This window comes from Atractosteus spatula, chromosome 27, assembly GCF_055471065.1.
Source record: "Atractosteus spatula isolate fAtrSpa1 chromosome 27, fAtrSpa1.hap1, whole genome shotgun sequence".
Taxonomy (NCBI): domain Eukaryota; kingdom Metazoa; phylum Chordata; class Actinopteri; order Semionotiformes; family Lepisosteidae; genus Atractosteus; species Atractosteus spatula.
This window is the reverse complement of record NC_142732.1, coordinates 3,090,336-3,108,224: the sequence shown is the minus strand read 5'-3', so window position 1 is coordinate 3,108,224 and position 17,889 is coordinate 3,090,336. Positions and strand designations below refer to the sequence as shown.

Genomic DNA, 17,889 nt, shown 5'->3' with positions numbered 1-17,889 from the left:
AAGCCCAGCACAAGTTAAAAAGCAATATGAGTCATCTTGCTGTACAATTAAATTTGAGCTTGAAGCTAATTAAAAGGCTTTGTCAGCTCTGTGTTCAAAGATGGAGACAGGTCAACAGAGAAATCAACAGCAAAAGGGAATCCCAATAACAGCATTATCTGAAGCAAGATTATTTGCTGGTTTATAAAGGCTAATAAATAAATTGAAAATCCTTTCCTTTGAGCACAATTACGCTTCCATGAATGCTTTGATATTCTTGTGTAATATGGGATTGTGTCATATTTGTATGCATTTCATCATCATCATAATCAACTGGCCCTGAAAAAGACGACTGGATTATTACAGAAGAGCAAGAAATCCTGTGAACCCCTTTCTTATATTTTAAATATTGATGTTGATCCCCAACTCCACAGGAGGAATTCCAACAGCGTATTAGAAGAAAAACACTACAAGCCCTGAATTCTATTAGTAGTGATGTGACTCCTATCAGCAGTCAGTCCAGCTTCACAGTTTGCTTTAGGCTGTAATGAAGGTCTGCTCCTTTGTTATACAATGCTGTTCTTTCCTTCTCTTTCCTACCTTAAGTACAGTCTCTTCTTTGGCTGCTCAAAAGATTGCTAGCAGAACTCACTAATCTTTTCAAGTGACACTTAAATCTTACAGCTTCTTCAGGCGAAAGCACAGGTTTTCCAAAGATGGCTCTTGGAGTCTCAATCTCTCTAATGCCGTCACTTATGGTATTTTGCGGCGAGTGCTTTGTGAAACTGCTTGTTCCATATATGGCCTAATAAGCTCCTGCTTCTCCCAGTGCAGTCAGCAAGGGCACAGCTAGCCCTGAGGTTTCCATTTCACCTACAGTAGCTCTCCTTTGCCAATGCTGGTGTCATCTGAGACCAGCTGTTTCTTTCTTTAAGGAGGAAAGTGATTCTGAAAGTCAATTTGTGTTTGGACAGCATAGGAAGTTATTGGTACTTCTTTGTAACTATCACTTCTGAATCAGAGCCATAGACACATAACATTATCCAATACACAGCAGAAATATCACAGGATTCATGGAAGTGAAAGGAGTTTCAGAAACACTTGGAACAAATTATTTATTACCCGTCTTAAACCAGCAAATAATCTTGCTTCAGATAATGCTGTTATTGGGATCCCCTTTTCCTGTTGATTTTTCTATTGACCTGTCTCTATCTTTAAACATTAATTATTTATTATTTTTTAATATTAATTTGCAGAACATTTTCATCCAGACTGTTGGGGTAATGTAGCAAAACAGAAATATGCCTGCCACAGTGTCAACAAAACAACAAATTAACTTCTTTCTGGTGTGTTCAGCCACCTTAATGGCTGAATTATCCGAATATTTTTACTGGAATGGATAGCAAATGTTTGATGAGAGAGTCTAACAGAATGGCTGCTATTTTTAAAACAACAAATTCGTATTTTGCCATTTTGTGTAGAAAATGGAGCTGGACAGCTTTCTGATGTTGACTCATTTGCCTAAATGGAGGAGACTGGCATGAGATGAACGACCCATAATGGATTGCGACATTCGAACAGTTTTAACTGTTGTAACTTAACCCCCCCGGTCCCCCGTCCCCCAGCTATGAGCCTGACAGCTCCCATCACCTGCAGGAGCTGTTCGAAGATCTGGGTCAAGGCAGATGTTTTCAGTGATGAACCCAACAGAGGATGAAATCTCCTCCAGGCTACTTTGCCGGCAAGACATGTTACGCTCACATCAGTGTAGGAGTAACGGAACAGTGCGCCATTCTGGGTTGTATTGAGAAATGCCTCTGATCTGAAGACCTTTTTTTATTATTGCCATGTGTAATAAATTAATAAATTAATAGGGCTTTTGTACAGGTAAGCCATGCTGGATTGGCAACGGTGAACATCAAAGCACAGAGTATTAACATATAGATATAAACCAGTGATCTGATTTTTTTCAGAAAAGTATTTGAACTGTATCCGGGATGCCTAATTGCTGTACACATGTGCCTGCATGATTAGAATTAAATAACTTTTTGCCACTGCTTTGCTCACTGTAGTTATACTGTACATCAATCTGGTATTTGAGATTCTGCAAATTTTAAATTACCAGATTTTTAAATTTGCTCATCACAGTAGCTCGGATCTAGTGCATTTTTGTTTCTATTTGATACTTGCTCTGAATCTAGTGTTGCTTTACTTGCTTGCGGTCCTAATGCACCAGAGAGTTCTTCTTCTAAGAAGAAGGAAGGACTTACGGGAGGGATTGGAAGGTTATGTGCATCCAGTAAACTTGTGTGATGAGAATTCAGCTTTGGGTTCTTCACCTCCTTTTCAGAAGGACTTTTGCTGTAATACATTACTGATCTTCTATTTGAAAGTACCTTATCCTTCAGTAAGTGTGGAAAAACAGAGAAGACTTGAAACCTCTAGAAATGTGTCTGTTTGAATTGACGATTATGACAAGTGTGCAGTGTAGCTAGTATTTGCCAGCTGTCATCAGTGCTCTGAATTGGGGCTTTCACTGTAGCAGAAACCAGAAGCCACCTGTGACACACTTTTTAGATGCTATCTAGAACTAAGGTTATTACAAAATGCTTTTATTCCAGACAAATCCAGACACATTCTGAGTTTAACATTATGAATCTTTGAAGTAAATTGTACAAACCACTCAAAGCGCTCTTAATAAAAATTGCCAGCACTATTTTGAGCTGTGTTACATATTGTGGATGTAGGTTTTAAGGCTGTTGCCGTTTTTTATTTTTTTTTCGATTGATAATTTTATGCAGAATCTACTGGAATTAGCTGAGTGAAGTGTGGTGGCTGTTAAAGGTATTTTGTGATCTTGTTTAATTACATATAGGTTTGATTTTCCTCCAGTCAAATAGACATTGTCTCCTGTTCATGAGTGAAACAATTGCAGACAGAGATTTTCTTACAGCAGAAGATTTATAATGAAATGCATCATTAAATAAGAACAAGTTAGCCCCAAGTACAATGTTTAAGGAGATTAATTTTGATTAAGACTGAGGCTTAGCCTGCACCCACACTGCTTATAATTCGATACAAAAAACTGTAAGTGTGAAAAGCTGGAAACCAAAAATGTTTTAGCATCTGCCTGCACTTTTTGCAGTTTACAGACAGTTTGAAAGTAAGATTGAGACTGTGGAATTTGTGTCATTCATTACCATAAAATGCAAGGAGGGCAGCTTAGGAAGTGGACGAGAGTCTTTTCTTCTTTTCCATGGCTGAGGAGACAGTGTGCTGTCTTTAACATTCTGAGTCCTACACCTGTGCTTTGATGGGGCTCCCTAGTACCCTATGAATTGCACTGCATGTATGTACAGTATGGTGTCTGTGCACTTCAAGAGGATCTGTACAAACCTCTCACATCAACTAGTTCTCTTTCATGAAATGCAAAAAATGTAGAATCCTCTGCAGTGATACTTTCTGTTCTGGGTTTTAGAGCTGGTGTGACCTCCTGTATTCACATCACCTTACAAATAGGAATCGATTTAGTTTTATGTGCTGCTAGGGTTTAGGTAATAGCAGAAGGGCAAAAGATGTCTGAGGGCATATTTGCACAGCCACTTGGATTCTAGTTCTGTCCAGGAAAAAAACGTGAACAGTCCAGCTTGGCACAAGACACTTGGAAAGATGGAGAAGGAAACTGAAGAAATTTATGCCAAATGGGATGGAATATAAGTTTTCCTTGGCATTCCCAGCTAGTTTGGGAAAAAAACAATTCCGGTTGTGCTGAAATGCTTCAACTGTTTCAACCACCCATGTCATTAGTGCTGCAATGCTCATTTGTTTAGATGCATTTTGTTAAGATATATCATATTAATACCTAAACAAGTTTTACAGTTCTAGTCGCTCTTCTTTTGGCAATCGTGTCATCAGTTAAAGAGCGAGAGCATTGTTGTTCTCTTCTCGTTTGATTCATGAAATACAAGTGCAGCGATAAATGGCTCTGAGGTGGAGGGCAGGTGTCCAATGGAAGGCTGGCTGGAAATTGCATTGCTGATACTATTAGCATTTGGTGCTACAGCATTGATGAAACAGCAGATGATTTATTAAAGCTTTCAAGGGCTGAAAAGCCTTTCCATCAAAAGCAGCTTTCAGTGTGCAAGTGGAATGGCAGAGAATGTTGCTGCAGTGCTGCAGTGACTGAGCATGTGCTGAAGCCCACAGGACAGAACAGTGCAAGTCAGTGGACATAATCATCATTGGCTTTCACACTATCTGAATTACTTTAATGCAAATATCAGCAAGACATCGCAATTAATTTTTCTCCTATTTCGAACAACTCCTTTATCTGCCTTCATTTTCAGTGCAGTACAGTAAGGCGATTAGCATGCATCACACAAAATGTGAAGGTTGTAAGATTGTAGCTTCCCTATACTGGAATGTGGAAATGATTCACAGCTTCTTAAAATCTGTAAAAGACTAAACTAGGTGTTAGCCAGTCTTTCACCTTCTGTGTTTTGAAAGTCCTTTTTTTTTCTTTGTAAAACGAGCAGATTTTTGCTGGGTTCTGCCTTTTCTCACTGTGGAGGTTGAGGCATTTGTAATACTGTTGCCTTAGGTGTTCTTTTTATATTCTCACATTTTGTCCTCCCTCTGTTTGCTGCATTTCCCTGAAGTGGCTTTTGAAATACATTAACAGTGCTGGATTGGTACATAGTCCAGAAACTGAAGAGATTGGACTGCTTGTGCAGAATATTGCCAACACTGTCTGATCAATACATCCAAAGTCTGGCTTATTGTCTCTGACTAATTGATAAGAAACCTGTTTGCTTTTCAATTTTTCTGTAGCTTTACGTAGTTTAGACAGTGCCTAATTAAGGTGTGTTTTTTATTTCATTTATGTATTGGCTTAATAGGGATTTGTAGGCTTAAATTGGCCCTGAGTTCAATTCCTGGGGTGCTATGTGTGTGGAGTTTGTATTTTCTTTCTTCGTTTGCTCCAGGTGCTTCAGGTTTCCTCCCGCAGTCCGAAGGTTAAGTGGCTTTTGAGAACATTGGCCCTGTGATGGACTGGTGTCCTGTCCAAGCTTTATCCCGCCTTGTGCCTGTTGACTGTTGGGATAAGCTCTGGCTTCCCCATGACCCTGAACTGGATAAAGCATTTAGAAAATGGATGGATGGAAATATGCTTAACTCACCTCACTGACTACCCATCCATGTGGAGATTTTTTTTTATATTCCCAATGTGGAGATGTAGGTTCCTTAAGTGCGGACGTGGAAAATGGAGTATAGATAAGTATGTGGTTAGTAGGGTGAGATGGAGAGTTTGGGGTGCAATGCTCTGAAGAGCGTTGTTTTGAGAGAAGGTGATGAAGGGATGCTGGTACCTGACTGCTGAATGGAAAAGAGTTGGTGTCAGTACTGCATCACTTCCAGAGCTTGGCTTCAAAAACATATTTTGTGTTGCAAAGATGCTGAAAACCATTACATGCTTAAAACGATGCTTGAACCACAGTTTCCTTATCCTTAAGAATCCACTTACTCTCACATTGTTATTGTGGGTTGTTTTGATTTTCTGCATCTGTTTGTCCACTGAAATTTGACTAATGGGTTAGAAAAATATGTCCGTCATTCCGTTACTACAAGTTATAGCACTTTAGCATATGATCCTAACAGAACTGCTTTTTTTTTATTTTACAGGATTGTATACAGCTGAACCAGTACAAGCTGAAAAGTGAAATTGGAAAGGTGGGTGCTACTGTTTTGATATTTTTTCTAGAAGTATATAGAGTTTCCATGCCTGTCCATTCCATTCTAAGCAAGTCACCTATGAATGATTGCAATTGAATTGAATTCAACATACTGACCTTAAAACGGTTTTGTCTAGAAATACTACTTACTTGTTAACACAGCATACAGATCACATTCAGACGTTTCTGGGGTGAAATGTGTGCTACACAACCTGTACTTATTTGATCGTACACCACACTGAATTTCGTCGAGAAACTTGGAAAATGGAACAGTTTGAGTTTCTGCTGATCCTATCCTCTGTTTTGTGTATGATCACTATGCTCTGAACAGCCAAATAGTGTTTAAAATATATATGTGAGTTTAAAAAGGCAAAAAAAAAGGGTTAGTGTTAGGAGACCACATTTCTTGTTCTCTTACAGTGACAAGTGAATCACAGTTCATGCAAACTCTCGTTCTTGCTGTGGCGAGACCAGCGGTTTTTCATCTGCCTCCATGTTGTTGCCGACAACATGGCAAGCATACAGTACTTTCACAAAGTTCACGATTTTGCACTTTTAATTAATAAATTGTAAAATTTTGCGATACCACCAATTAATTTATTTTGTTACCAAGATTTAATAAGTGATCTGAAAAACTGCGGTTCCCCTTTAACTTTTAAATGTAAAATATCCTGATAGGTCTGTGTGGATGGACACAAAATATGTTTTTTCCTAGTTGTTGCATTCTTCCCTGCTCACAAGTGTGTATCAGGATGTATATCAGTCCTAAGATGTTAACAGATTGAGTGGCTTCTATACGGGGTATTTTACCCATTTTCTTAAAAGTAATAATGGAAGCTGAAATTAAGTCATGTTTATCAAGAAATCATGAAAAGATTATGAGATTTTTCTTAGGCATGGTCTTAGAAAATTAGTTAGAGCTGATTTAAAGTTAAGATAGTGGCAAGATGGATGAACATAAATTTCTGAAAGCAATTCTGGTGAAAAACTCTGTGTTGCTCATGTTTCTATATTGCATGGAACTGATGGTTTTGGAGACGTGCTAAATCTTCAGAGCAGTGTGGAGCTTTCTGATGAGCCATGTTGAGCATATTCATGCTACTTGTACAGCCGCGATGCATGCCCTGAGCCCTTGGGCGATATTGCAGAATAATTGGATAACTCCATGCAGCAGTGAGAAGACTGAATAGATGCAGTATGTGTGCTGAGGATAAATGTACAGGTTCGAGCTCAGGAAAAGTAATGAGATGTGCAGTGTGAGTGTTTTTCCCCTCTGAGTTTCAGGTGGTAGGAAGCACTGTGCAGAAGATACAGGATCATATCAAAAATTGTCACGTCAGGCTCCACAAAGAGACAGGCTTCTGCTGCTGCAGTAATGCCCCCAGTACATGGCTGGTCACATTTCAGCTGAACCTGATTTTTTAACTTCCTGTCCTGGTTTCGTTTCTGTCCCAGGGCTCCTACGGCGTGGTCAAATTAGCATACAATGAAGACGATGACAAATATTATGTAAGTACTCAATCTGCATTCGGAGATTTTACGCGCTGGTGACTTTTTGTTTTTATAAATTCATGCTTGGCAGGCTCTCCCACATCACAGTTCCTCCTGTGATCTGCTTGACACGCAAATCCAAAACATCCTGTGAAGCCCTGCTGCGCTGCTCAGACACAGCAGACACAGTGACTGAGGCAAGCTGCTGTTTGGATAGAGCAGTCCCAGTTTCTGGAGCTCCTGCACTGCAGCGTTTGAAGGGACGCTAGCAGAGGATTTTTTTTTAACAGTTTGTGTTTCCTTGAAAGGAAAAACGCATTGGCTACAACACACCATTTCCTCGTTTGACATTTCACAGTCTCTCAGCACTCCCCCCAGCAAGGCTGTGCTGAGAGTTTTACCTTTTAATCAAAATATTCAATTATTGAGGTAACTGAATTATTTAAAGCTGCAGGAAAAGTATGTTTGATATTTCATTAAAGACCACAAAGGTTTATGAAATTTTCTGTTTTTATGATATAATTGGTTTTCTTGTCACATTTGAAAATAGCTATTGGTATTACAATTAATAAAATCATTAGATCAATCTTGCCTATTTGGAATCCACTTACTCCTGGCTGAACAGAGTTGGTTATTTTTGATCTAGGCTCACCAAAAACGTTCAACTACATTGTAACTAAAGTCCTTGAAAAATTGCATAGTTTTTCAAACCTTCTCTTTTTTACTCAATAAAAACAATTAATCATTTACGCCTCTCCAGGACATAGCTTGGTTTGCCTTGAAATGTTAATTACATGACTCACGTTTTTTTTTTGTCTGGTGAGCTGTGCAGAAATGGTAAAGGTATACAGTACTCAGAAAACTGCCATTCTTCACTGTGTGGCTGTGGTGATGTTTATACTTAATAATTAAGCAAAATGAGAGATGTGCTGTCACCTCTCTCCCCCATCTGTTGCTGCTCACAAGGAACACAGCTTCTAATGCTGCAATAAATTGCATGTTATTCTGCTTGTCAGGGTCTTTCAAAGCACGTTTTAACAAAAGAGCTTAGCCTGTCCTCTCAGGTAGAATAAACGTGGAGCTGGAGAAGAGTAATTACTTATACTCGCACACTGGTATGACTTCACATGCACGCACATACACTCACCAGTGACACAGAAGGCAGTCCTTGCTACTGAGTATTCAGTGCTTTGATTTCAGAAACAATGCAACGTACTTCAGACCAATGCTCAACTGTGCCCAGGGTCAGGAATAACACAACCACAGGCACAGATATGAGATGTGTGTTTGTGGGATTGCTGCAGATCCAATAAGGAAAACTCTGGCTGTATTTTTTTGGATACCACCCACTCCGACAGGGCAGCGAGGTCATTGCAGAAAATGATAACTCACTCCCCTGTAACCCACTCAGTCCTGTTGCATTTTTTCAATCCCTAAAGAGATGCCAAAACGGTGTTGAAGTTTCCGGGCATACTGGATTTTAAAAGGCAAAAAGATATTTTTATGTTTGCATCCAATAAATCGGGAGGAACCTATTTGGAAATAATAATAGCTTTACTAGAAATAGATCATTAGAATAGCAGTGCTGATGGTCTTTATAGAAAACAAATTACTTTTGGCATTTACTCTATAAGGCTGTTCAAAGGCAACATTATCATTCCTTATACCTACTGATCTTTCGTTTGTGTGATTCCTTGCCTTGACATATGGATGTTGGCCATAAAGAAATACATTTATAAATACATTGATTCCTAAACCTTACCATTTATCAGTTTGATAGATTTTCAGTGCAAAAATGCATTTTATGTACAGCATGCCTCACATACTGTGCATTCACAGAGACGCACAAACTCGGTACTATCGCTCCATAAAACATCTTCAATGTAAAATGCAGTTGCTTAGTTATAATCATCAGTTGGCCTTCACAAGATTAAAAAAAATAACCAACCACTGTAAATACCAACTCAAAAGGTAATATTAACAGTAGGAAATGGGCTACTGAACTGGTTAATCTGATGTCTTCTCTTCCTTTTTACAGGCTATTCCCACTGCCTTTTTATTGCTATATGCTATGGTTTCTTTGGCTTTTGAAGTGATGGTGTAGCCTAGTAACAGCAACATATGTGTACTCGAGTGTTAAGTGTTTTTTCCAGCCCTTTCTCTATCATCCTGCATAGCAGCCAAACCTTTTTTAATGTAAACATTAGAAATGTGCCTCTCACATCAGGCAAGCTGTCCCGTTCTCCTGTTCTTTCTGAAGTCCACGTTCCTTTAAGACTTCAGAGCCCCTCCGGGAATACAGTAGCAATGTCCAATGTGATGCCACGTGATGGCATGTTGGACTTCTGTGGACATGGGGCGTTTTCCCATTGTGATTCCCCTCAATGACTTCTAGAACCCGAACTCTCTTAAGACTGTTATTCTTGCCAATCCCTCTTGCATGCTTCGCAGAAAGGAACATCTTTAAAAATCATGAGCCCCTGCTGGCTTTTTTCCTTTCCTTAGTGCTAATATTTCATGAAGAATTAAGGCTGTCTGGAGTCAAGAGCCCTAGCCTTATTTTTAAGACATATTGCCTCAAATGGAAACCTGTTTTTTTAGATTTTCCATTTATGTATATTTTGCTCTAATAGCATATATACATTTTAAAAAGGATGGTTAAACTGCTCCCGGACTTTATTCTTGATTCTGTTAATTAAAAATAGGTTCTGCAGGTGCATGGGAGAAACAGCTCATTATTTTCTAATGCCCCAGCTTGAATAAGGAGACCTTTGTTACAGGCATTCATATAAGGGGGTGGAAGGGAGGAATCAACCTTTTTTATGTGTAAACCTTTGTGCAAAAACAGTTTAGTGTCTTTTGATTTCACTGTGATACGTTGCTTTCACATACGATCCGTACAGCCTGTGATGATTCTGACATCTTTTGTAATTTTATGGGTAAAGGATTTATTCCAAACTAAACTGAAACTAAAACATCTTCTTAAACGATGAAAAATTAAGTCAAAGTTAAATTTTCAAGTACATTTTCAAGTAAAAGTGGGCTTGTACTCAGACTAGTGCCATGAAATTTCACTAGTCGTAGTAGTATTCATGTATAAAAAACTGAAAAAGTGTACTGTAAACTGGTAGTGCTTTTTTTCCAGAATAGTAATCTAAGTCTTATATTGCTTTGCCACATAATTCAGCAGCCACGAGGATGGTGTTCTGATCTGCATGCATTTATATTATTCCTGTGAAGAAAGCCAGTTCTTTGACACTAAAGCAGGAGAAGAAGGGAGGACATTTATGCAGTTTTTTCACAGCCTAATCTTGTTGGAGAGCCTTCAACAGCCTCTCAGACGAGTGCACTGATGAGCAGCCTCAGAGCAGAGGTGATCATCCGAGAACCAGCTCTTGGAGAGTTTCCATATTAGTTCCGGAGGTTAATTCCTCTTTTGCATTAGTAGCTTTTTTTGGTGCAACGAATTGGCAATCTGTAATTAGCAAATTACCAAAAGAAAATAATAACTGCTGTGCCTAAAATATTTGGTAGTTTTATGACAAGATGTTTTGGGTGGTGATATTATACTTGACATGAAATCAATCAAAACTACAGTGGTTTTAATAAATATAGAACCTTACATATATAAGGATACTTATATATACTGGAGGCAGGAAGTAAGTAGTAACTCATCATCGTGGTTGGTAGAAGCCAAGGGGAAATTTGGCCAGGACACCAGAGTAACACCTCTACTCTTTTTGAGAGACGCCCTGGGATTTGTAATGACCACAAGGGATTTGTAAGGACCTCTGTTTTATTTCTCATCTGAAAGATGGCACCTTTCCTACAGTATAGAGTCCCCATCACTGTACTGGGGCAATAGGACCCACACAGACCGCAGGGTGAGCACTAACTCCTCTTTCAGCAACAGCCTTAGCTTTCCCAGGAGGTCTCTCATCCAGGTACTGGCCAGGCTCACACCTGCTGAGCTTCAGAGGATTGCCAGTTGGGAGTTGCTGCCTGCCTGTCCTCATGGGGGCCCTGTTTATTTCTCCCTGAGCGCAGGAGGGTGGCTCTGGCATAGTCTGCTGCACGAGGCTGGAAGCTGTGTACCAGATGCAGCATCAGCCCAACTGCCTCCATTTCCTCTTGTGTCCTGGGAGTGCGAAAGAGCAGTCAGTTCTCTCGTCCCGCACATTCCCGTCTCGCAAGCAAAAACAAATTCAACAGCAGCTTCAGCTTATTGGAGGGTTTCTTCCTAATTAGTGCCTCAGCAATTAAATTTCCCTGCTCACTCAGCAGTAACAAAGAAATCCACAAGGCTTTCATGGAAAGTGCTTGCCTTATTTCCATTTGTGCTCCTTTTATCTATATTTTATATTTTTCCCCCAGGCGATGAAAGTTGTTTCTAAGAAGAAGCTCATGAAGCAGTATGGATTTCCACGTAGGTGATATCTGATTTTTTTTTTTAAGTGAAATTCCAGGGCGTATTCGCTGTGTTCAGAGGGAAAACTTCCCTCTTCTACTTTTCCCTGGAAATATAGGACTGAGTCAATGTTTCTCACATGTTGGAAGCACACCTCCTCCCCGAGTAGAATTTTTAAGTTCTTAAAAATCTATTGTAGTGAACCCCTGAGTGTTTAAATGTATAGTTATATCGAGGCAACTTTAGATATCCCAGCAAAGTCTTGACAAAATATAGATAATAACTGTTAGAATTATTTGACATTTCTGTCCAAAGGGGGTGAAGTACTCCCCAGAAATACCTGCAGGCAGAGTCACTAACAACAAGACTTTGCTTTTTCCATTTCATCTGAAACCCGAAGATTTGAACTGGGAGCCACCTTGTATGCAGCCCTTGACCACTGTGGCACAAATCTCACTGTAGAGTCATTCAAAAATGTTTTTTTAGTGTATTGGAAAGCACCATCCTTCTGTTTTTTCTTAGCTTTGAGTTATAAATTAGACCAAACCTTTTTTTTATTAAAGCTGGTTAACTCCCCAGTTACAGACTCAATCACTACATTGATTGCAGTATATTTTTGCCAAGTGCATCCTTACAATAAGTTAAAATGGAATTCAGTTCACAATCGAACTTTGAATACTTTGTATGACCATTATTGTATGCATCTCTTGAAGCTCAGAGGACTCATTAGAAGTTGGCTGCTGTAGTGTCACGCAGTCCAGTGTCCCAATGCAGTTTTTTTGGGGTGTGCTTTCAGGTCGTCCCCCACCCCGCGGAGCGAAGGCTGCACAAGGGGAGCAGCCCAAGGCTCTGGGCCCCTTGGAGAGGGTGTACCAGGAAATCGCCATCCTGAAGAAGCTGGACCATGTCAACATCGTCAAGCTGGTGGAGGTAGGAAAGAGACCCCCCCTTAAGCCTGAGCTGTGCCTCGCTCACTGCCCCTCCAGCTGGATCCTGGGAGTTTCCGCTGGTGAAGAAGTCAGATAGAACAAAGTGCCACTGGGAGGGCAGCAGAATTGATTTCTGTCCAGCAGGAAACTCATCAACAGGGGAAAGAGTACCATCACAGTGAAAATAAAAGCCTTATGGATGGCTATTGTAACTTGACAAAGTGGTGTTTTAGATTTATTTGGTGATTACTATGGCAAAAACCTGAGTGAATATCAGATTTCTGAGACCATACTTTCCTTAAGGAGGTGTTCTGCATGGAACAGTTAATAGAAACGTCTGTTGCATAAATGAGGTTAGCACAACATGACTGCTAAGATCTGGTAGGTTCAGTATAGTACTGTTTTTTTCTTCTTGTTTACTTCTGTCCAAGGCTCGTATGAAGGTTAAGTGATTTTTCCAAGTGTGTGGTGTTCAAACTAATATACAGTACATAGGGAGCCTTTGCAAAAACAAGGTGAAAAAATAGTGACGAGAAAATATAGCATTTGAAAAAACATGTTATAGGGCAACAGGCCAGTCAGTGAGTTTTCTGAACAAAGATGAGGACATCTGATTTTATGGGTTATGCTGCCATGTAGAGGGTTAATCCTATATGTTTACAAAATTTACTGAAATAATCCCGTTCATATGCAAGTGTGGTATTTCTTTAGGACACAAATGCCTGCCAGGCTGAATCCTTGGCAGGTTTATGAACTCTGGCTTCAGGGACTATGAGACACATGTTTTTTTGCGAACATGAGCCAATACATGAGAAAGCTGCTTTAAGCAACATTCTTTAGAACATGTAATCCATTTTAAGCAAGAAGCCTCTACTAAAGACTTTTAATCAGCTCTTTATGAGCTTAAAGGAGCTGTGCTTTTATTTCCCAAAACAAAAAGGTCATGAAGTTTGCAATATTAGTAATGACCCTGTAGATGTTCTGGAAATCTTTTATTTTGGAAAAATCTAAACATGCAGGGGTTATTCTGGGCCTTTGAAAGAAGGTGTGTATAAATGTGATGTTGTCAGAAATATTTGTATTTTTTGTACATAGCTAGTGAAGCCACAATGTGCCGTGGTCATTAACTGGCAGGTTTATTAGTCCATTGGTGCACTACTCTGATAGATTGTGGTCTTTTTGTCTAATTTTGAGGCTAAAAGGGAAAAAAAATGTAATAGATAACTGTTTTGACAATTTTCACTGCATTGCTGAAATATTAAGGAAGATGAGTTCATCAAGTCATGTGAGGCAAATCCTTTATCTTTCTTTCCTGCCGAGTTCCTCTCTTCTGATCTGAGGTGCCTTATCAGACCTCACTCTTATCACAGATTAGCACAGCTTTTAGGTCCCAACCAGCTCATGATAAGCAGGTCCTCTGTGCCTGCAGTCACGGTGTGGGAAGGTTGCTTTACACAAGAGAAATCTCGAAACAATTATGGAGCTTAATTTGTTCACATTGCAAAGTTTTTTTTCGCACTACATTAGCACATGCTTCAGTACTCATGCAATGAAGTGTTTCAAACTGGCTTTCAGAAAGCCTGCATTTTTGCTATAAAGCATTATACTGTCTCTTTAGGCATTTAGGTTACATTTTCTAGTTTCAAGTGCTTTCATCCCACACCTCCTCCTGAACATTGGTGTTCAAAGGCCGCTTCAATCTGCTTCAGTTCTATTTCTGGAAGCTCATCGTTTGTATATAATTGTAAACTTTCTTATGTTTTAGAAGTGTATTTAAAATCAAGACCTGGGGGGAGGGGGATTTTTATGAAGAGGGTTGTCAGAGTATGGAAGAAGCTTCCCCAGCTAGGCTGCTGAAGCTGACCCCCCCCCCTTCAAGAAACAGCTGGGTGAGATCCTCAGATCAGTTCGCTTCTAACTACCAAAGGAGCTACTGTTGATATGCCAATTGGCCTCCTCGTCTTTGTAACCTTTTTGTGTTCTTTTTGATCTTTTTATTTATAAGGCTCATGCCAGTGCCTGGCAGTTCTGTGTGGTCCGATGTTATTGAGGTCTGTAGCTGGCAACCTGGAATACATGGCAGATCAGATCTGTGATTAGAGCTGATCCACGAGCAGTCTGCCTCCAAGTATTTCAATTTGAGGGGCTGATCCTCCTGTTCAGAGGAGGCCAGCTAGGGCTCTCGCAAATTCTTTGTGCTGGAACCGATTCTTACAGGATTTTGTCCCAACTTTTGCCCATCCTGGCTACCCTGGAGATCCATTTGGCTCTCTACCACTGTGCCTACCTGGACAAGCTTTCATTGGACTAAACTTATAGTTTGCACTCTCCTTGCAACCTTCAAGATTGCCGTGTGGCTTGCAAATCAATTAATACGTAACGTGGAGTCTAGGAAAACATGTCAAAATCAGAAATAATGAAAGGCACTAAAAGAAATAGCTTTAAAACTGTGCATTGCCCATTGAAAGGCAGAAGGCCTAACCACAGAGAAATAGAGAAAGTAGGAAACAGCAGTTGATAATGAAGAGAAGAACATGTCCTGCAGAGCCCTGCAAATCAATCATGCTTTTCTGGAGCAGAACTTTAAGACATTTGACTGAAAATGAGAAATTGCCCAGAAGTTCCTCTTGTGGCCTCATTAGTGGTTTCCTCAATAGTGGACAGTCTGTGAAGTAATCAGAAAGTAATTAAGTCATCCATAGGCCTGCAGAGAGTGCAGAGAGTGCAGAGAGGGGCTTGAGTGATGCATGATGATGAAGTTCGCAAAGTGGACTTCCGTTTGATTTCCTGCCAGCTTTAATACCTTAAAACCCCATATGCTTCCATATCATTTGGGGATTAGCATGTCATTCAAAGTCCTGAAAGCAGAGAAAGTGGTGCATAATTTAACTTCAATACTTTATGTTTAAAAGGGTATTCTGTGTGTTAGCAATAATTAAAATTGTTACATCTTATGATCATAGGTTTTAATACTATTACAATTAATTTGAACCATTACCATTGATTTGAAGGCATTGTGAGCTCATCATGGTTAAAGCTTCTGTTTTACTGGATGTTTTCATCTTCTGTCCCAGGTGCTTGATGACCCTTCTGAAGATAACCTGCATATGGGTTAGTGAACATCTCTATTTGTGCAGTCTGATGCTTTAACCATTTGGTAAAAATGCAAACTGGATGAGTTTCAGCACAGTGTTGGGTTCACCAATGACTGGTGTTGTTTCCCATTTTGGTAAACTCCGATCCTTCACTCTAACAGCTTGTATATTGGAAACAAAACCTACAAGATGCTCACTGTACTTTCATATGTTATATCATGGGTTAGTTATGGGTCAATCATGGAATAGCCATGACAAAAGGATTATATCTGTAAGAAGTTACTCTGATTTTTTCATGAAGTAGATGTGCATTTCAAATTATCCTGGTAAGAAAGGTAACAGAATAACCAGGTGTACAAGCTTATCATGAGTTCTAAAACAAGAAATCCAAGGTGCAACAGCTGTCCTACAGACTGTACTTGTACAAGCTCAGAACCACCTATTTTCTTTTTATCCCTTACCAATTTGTAATTTTATAAATGAATATAAGTAGTCTCTACATTGTAATGCCTTTACCCAATAGAGAGAGAGAGATTTATAGATACTCTCCTAGGTGACTAGTCTACTTTCATTTGACAGGCTATAAGCTTTACTGAGCCTGTCAAAACAAGCAGTGTTGAGGAGGGGGTAGGGCCTTGGCTTCATACAAGTTTGTGGGTTACAGTCCTGTGTTACGCCTTGCTGCTGTACCATTGAACAAGGCAATTCAGTTAGTCAAATATTAGTCGTGTTAGATGAAAGCATCAGACAGATAAATGAATTCATTGAAAGAAGGGTTTATGTCAATTGAAGGAGAATTGCATTGCACACTGATGTCATTACCAGCCTACAAATATTTGCTTTTGTATCCTTAAATGATCTGTTACTGGAAAAAAAGCCGTTTTAGTTTGACACATTTAAATACCTTGTGTATTTTAGTTAATAGACTGAGAAAATGGTCACACTGTTATTTTCCATGAAATTGTAATGTGAGCTTTTATTTCTTTTTCAGCATTTGAGCTGATGAGAAAAGGGTGAGTACTGCATGTCCTTTTTCTAAACAATCGAACTGTGCTTCTCTAATAGCATTCAGTAAATCAAAAGTTTTGCTTTTGGCTTATGTGATACGTAATACCTTTTCTGGGTGTAAATTATGTTACTGAATTGTCATTTGACAATTTGTTTTGATAGCCCCTCTGCATATTTCGTTTAGCATTGAGCATTCTGTCGGAAACAATGTGAATTAATAGTAAAATAGGCAGAGAAGTTAATTGGTGAAGGTGACTGAGGGATAGAATTTGGCACCAAACATTCAAATGAATCAGATTATTGGATTTTAATTAAAAACTGTAAGATGAAGAAAAAAGGTGGAGAAACATATCTTATACATTTCCTTACCAAATGCAAGAAAAAGAAATTGCATGCTCTGACCAATTCTTCAGAATAGTTTTTTTCGCTAAGAAACCTCTCTTGTCGCTGTGTGAACTGGTACATTTCCAGAGTGCCTGAGACAAAAAAAACCCATGTCTGTGATATATCCATTCCTTCCAGAGCATCGGCAGAATGCAGATGTGTCTTGGCTTCAGTTCAGTGGTGTTTAGGGGGCAGATTTGTCCTTATTCTTCACTTTCCATGCCTTTGGGCTGTTATCTTGTCTATCTTGGATTTCAGCCCAGTGATGGAGGTACCAACAGAGAGCCCTTTAACTGAAGAGCAGGCCAGGATCTACTTCAGAGACATCGTCCTGGGCATTGAATACTGTGAGTTGATCAAGCTGCTTTTCTTTTCAGTTTTCAAAGGAGCCCATTTGCAGCAAGTGGTATCTTGAAAGCTTCTACAATGAGTCATGTTATCACAGGGTTCACACTGTATCATTCTTTCTATGGTGCTGCACCTCAGATAAACACGTCCTTAAAATGCCTGTACATATACAGTGTGGCTGTGACCCTTGGCAGCATTCAGGCAGGTAGCACTGCTGCCTCACAGCTCTTGGGTCTTGAGTTCAATGCTATATGTAAGATCCTTCTACAAGGCCATTTACAACCAGAGAGATTTTAACATGTAATGATGACTTCTCTGTTTCTCACTAGATCCTCCTGTAGGTTGAATAACAGGGACACAAAAGAAGTACAAAGTGGGGAAGAAAACTCTACACATGCAGTTCATCATAGACTCTAAATGATGTGTGAACATTCACATCTTGTAGAAATTCCTATCAAAAACCCTTAATGAAGCCTTTCTAAAAATCCCTTCTTCTTCACTTTAGGGTTTTATTG

At 39.5% G+C, this 17,889-nt stretch overlaps 1 protein-coding gene across 1 annotated transcript in view; it reads left to right on the top strand.

Moving 5' to 3' along the window:
• The window catches only part of camkk1a (calcium/calmodulin dependent protein kinase kinase 1a), a 67,478-nt gene that overhangs the window by 30,598 nt on the left and 18,991 nt on the right, over positions 1-17,889 (top strand). The window contains exons 4-10 of the mRNA XM_088906993.1: positions 5,662-5,709; positions 7,167-7,220; positions 11,577-11,628; positions 12,407-12,540; positions 15,614-15,650; positions 16,626-16,647; positions 17,285-17,373. Of these exons, the coding sequence (XP_088763119.1) occupies positions 5,662-5,709; positions 7,167-7,220; positions 11,577-11,628; positions 12,407-12,540; positions 15,614-15,650; positions 16,626-16,647; positions 17,285-17,373 (436 nt within the window). The remainder of the gene's footprint in view (positions 1-5,661; positions 5,710-7,166; positions 7,221-11,576; positions 11,629-12,406; positions 12,541-15,613; positions 15,651-16,625; positions 16,648-17,284; positions 17,374-17,889) is intronic.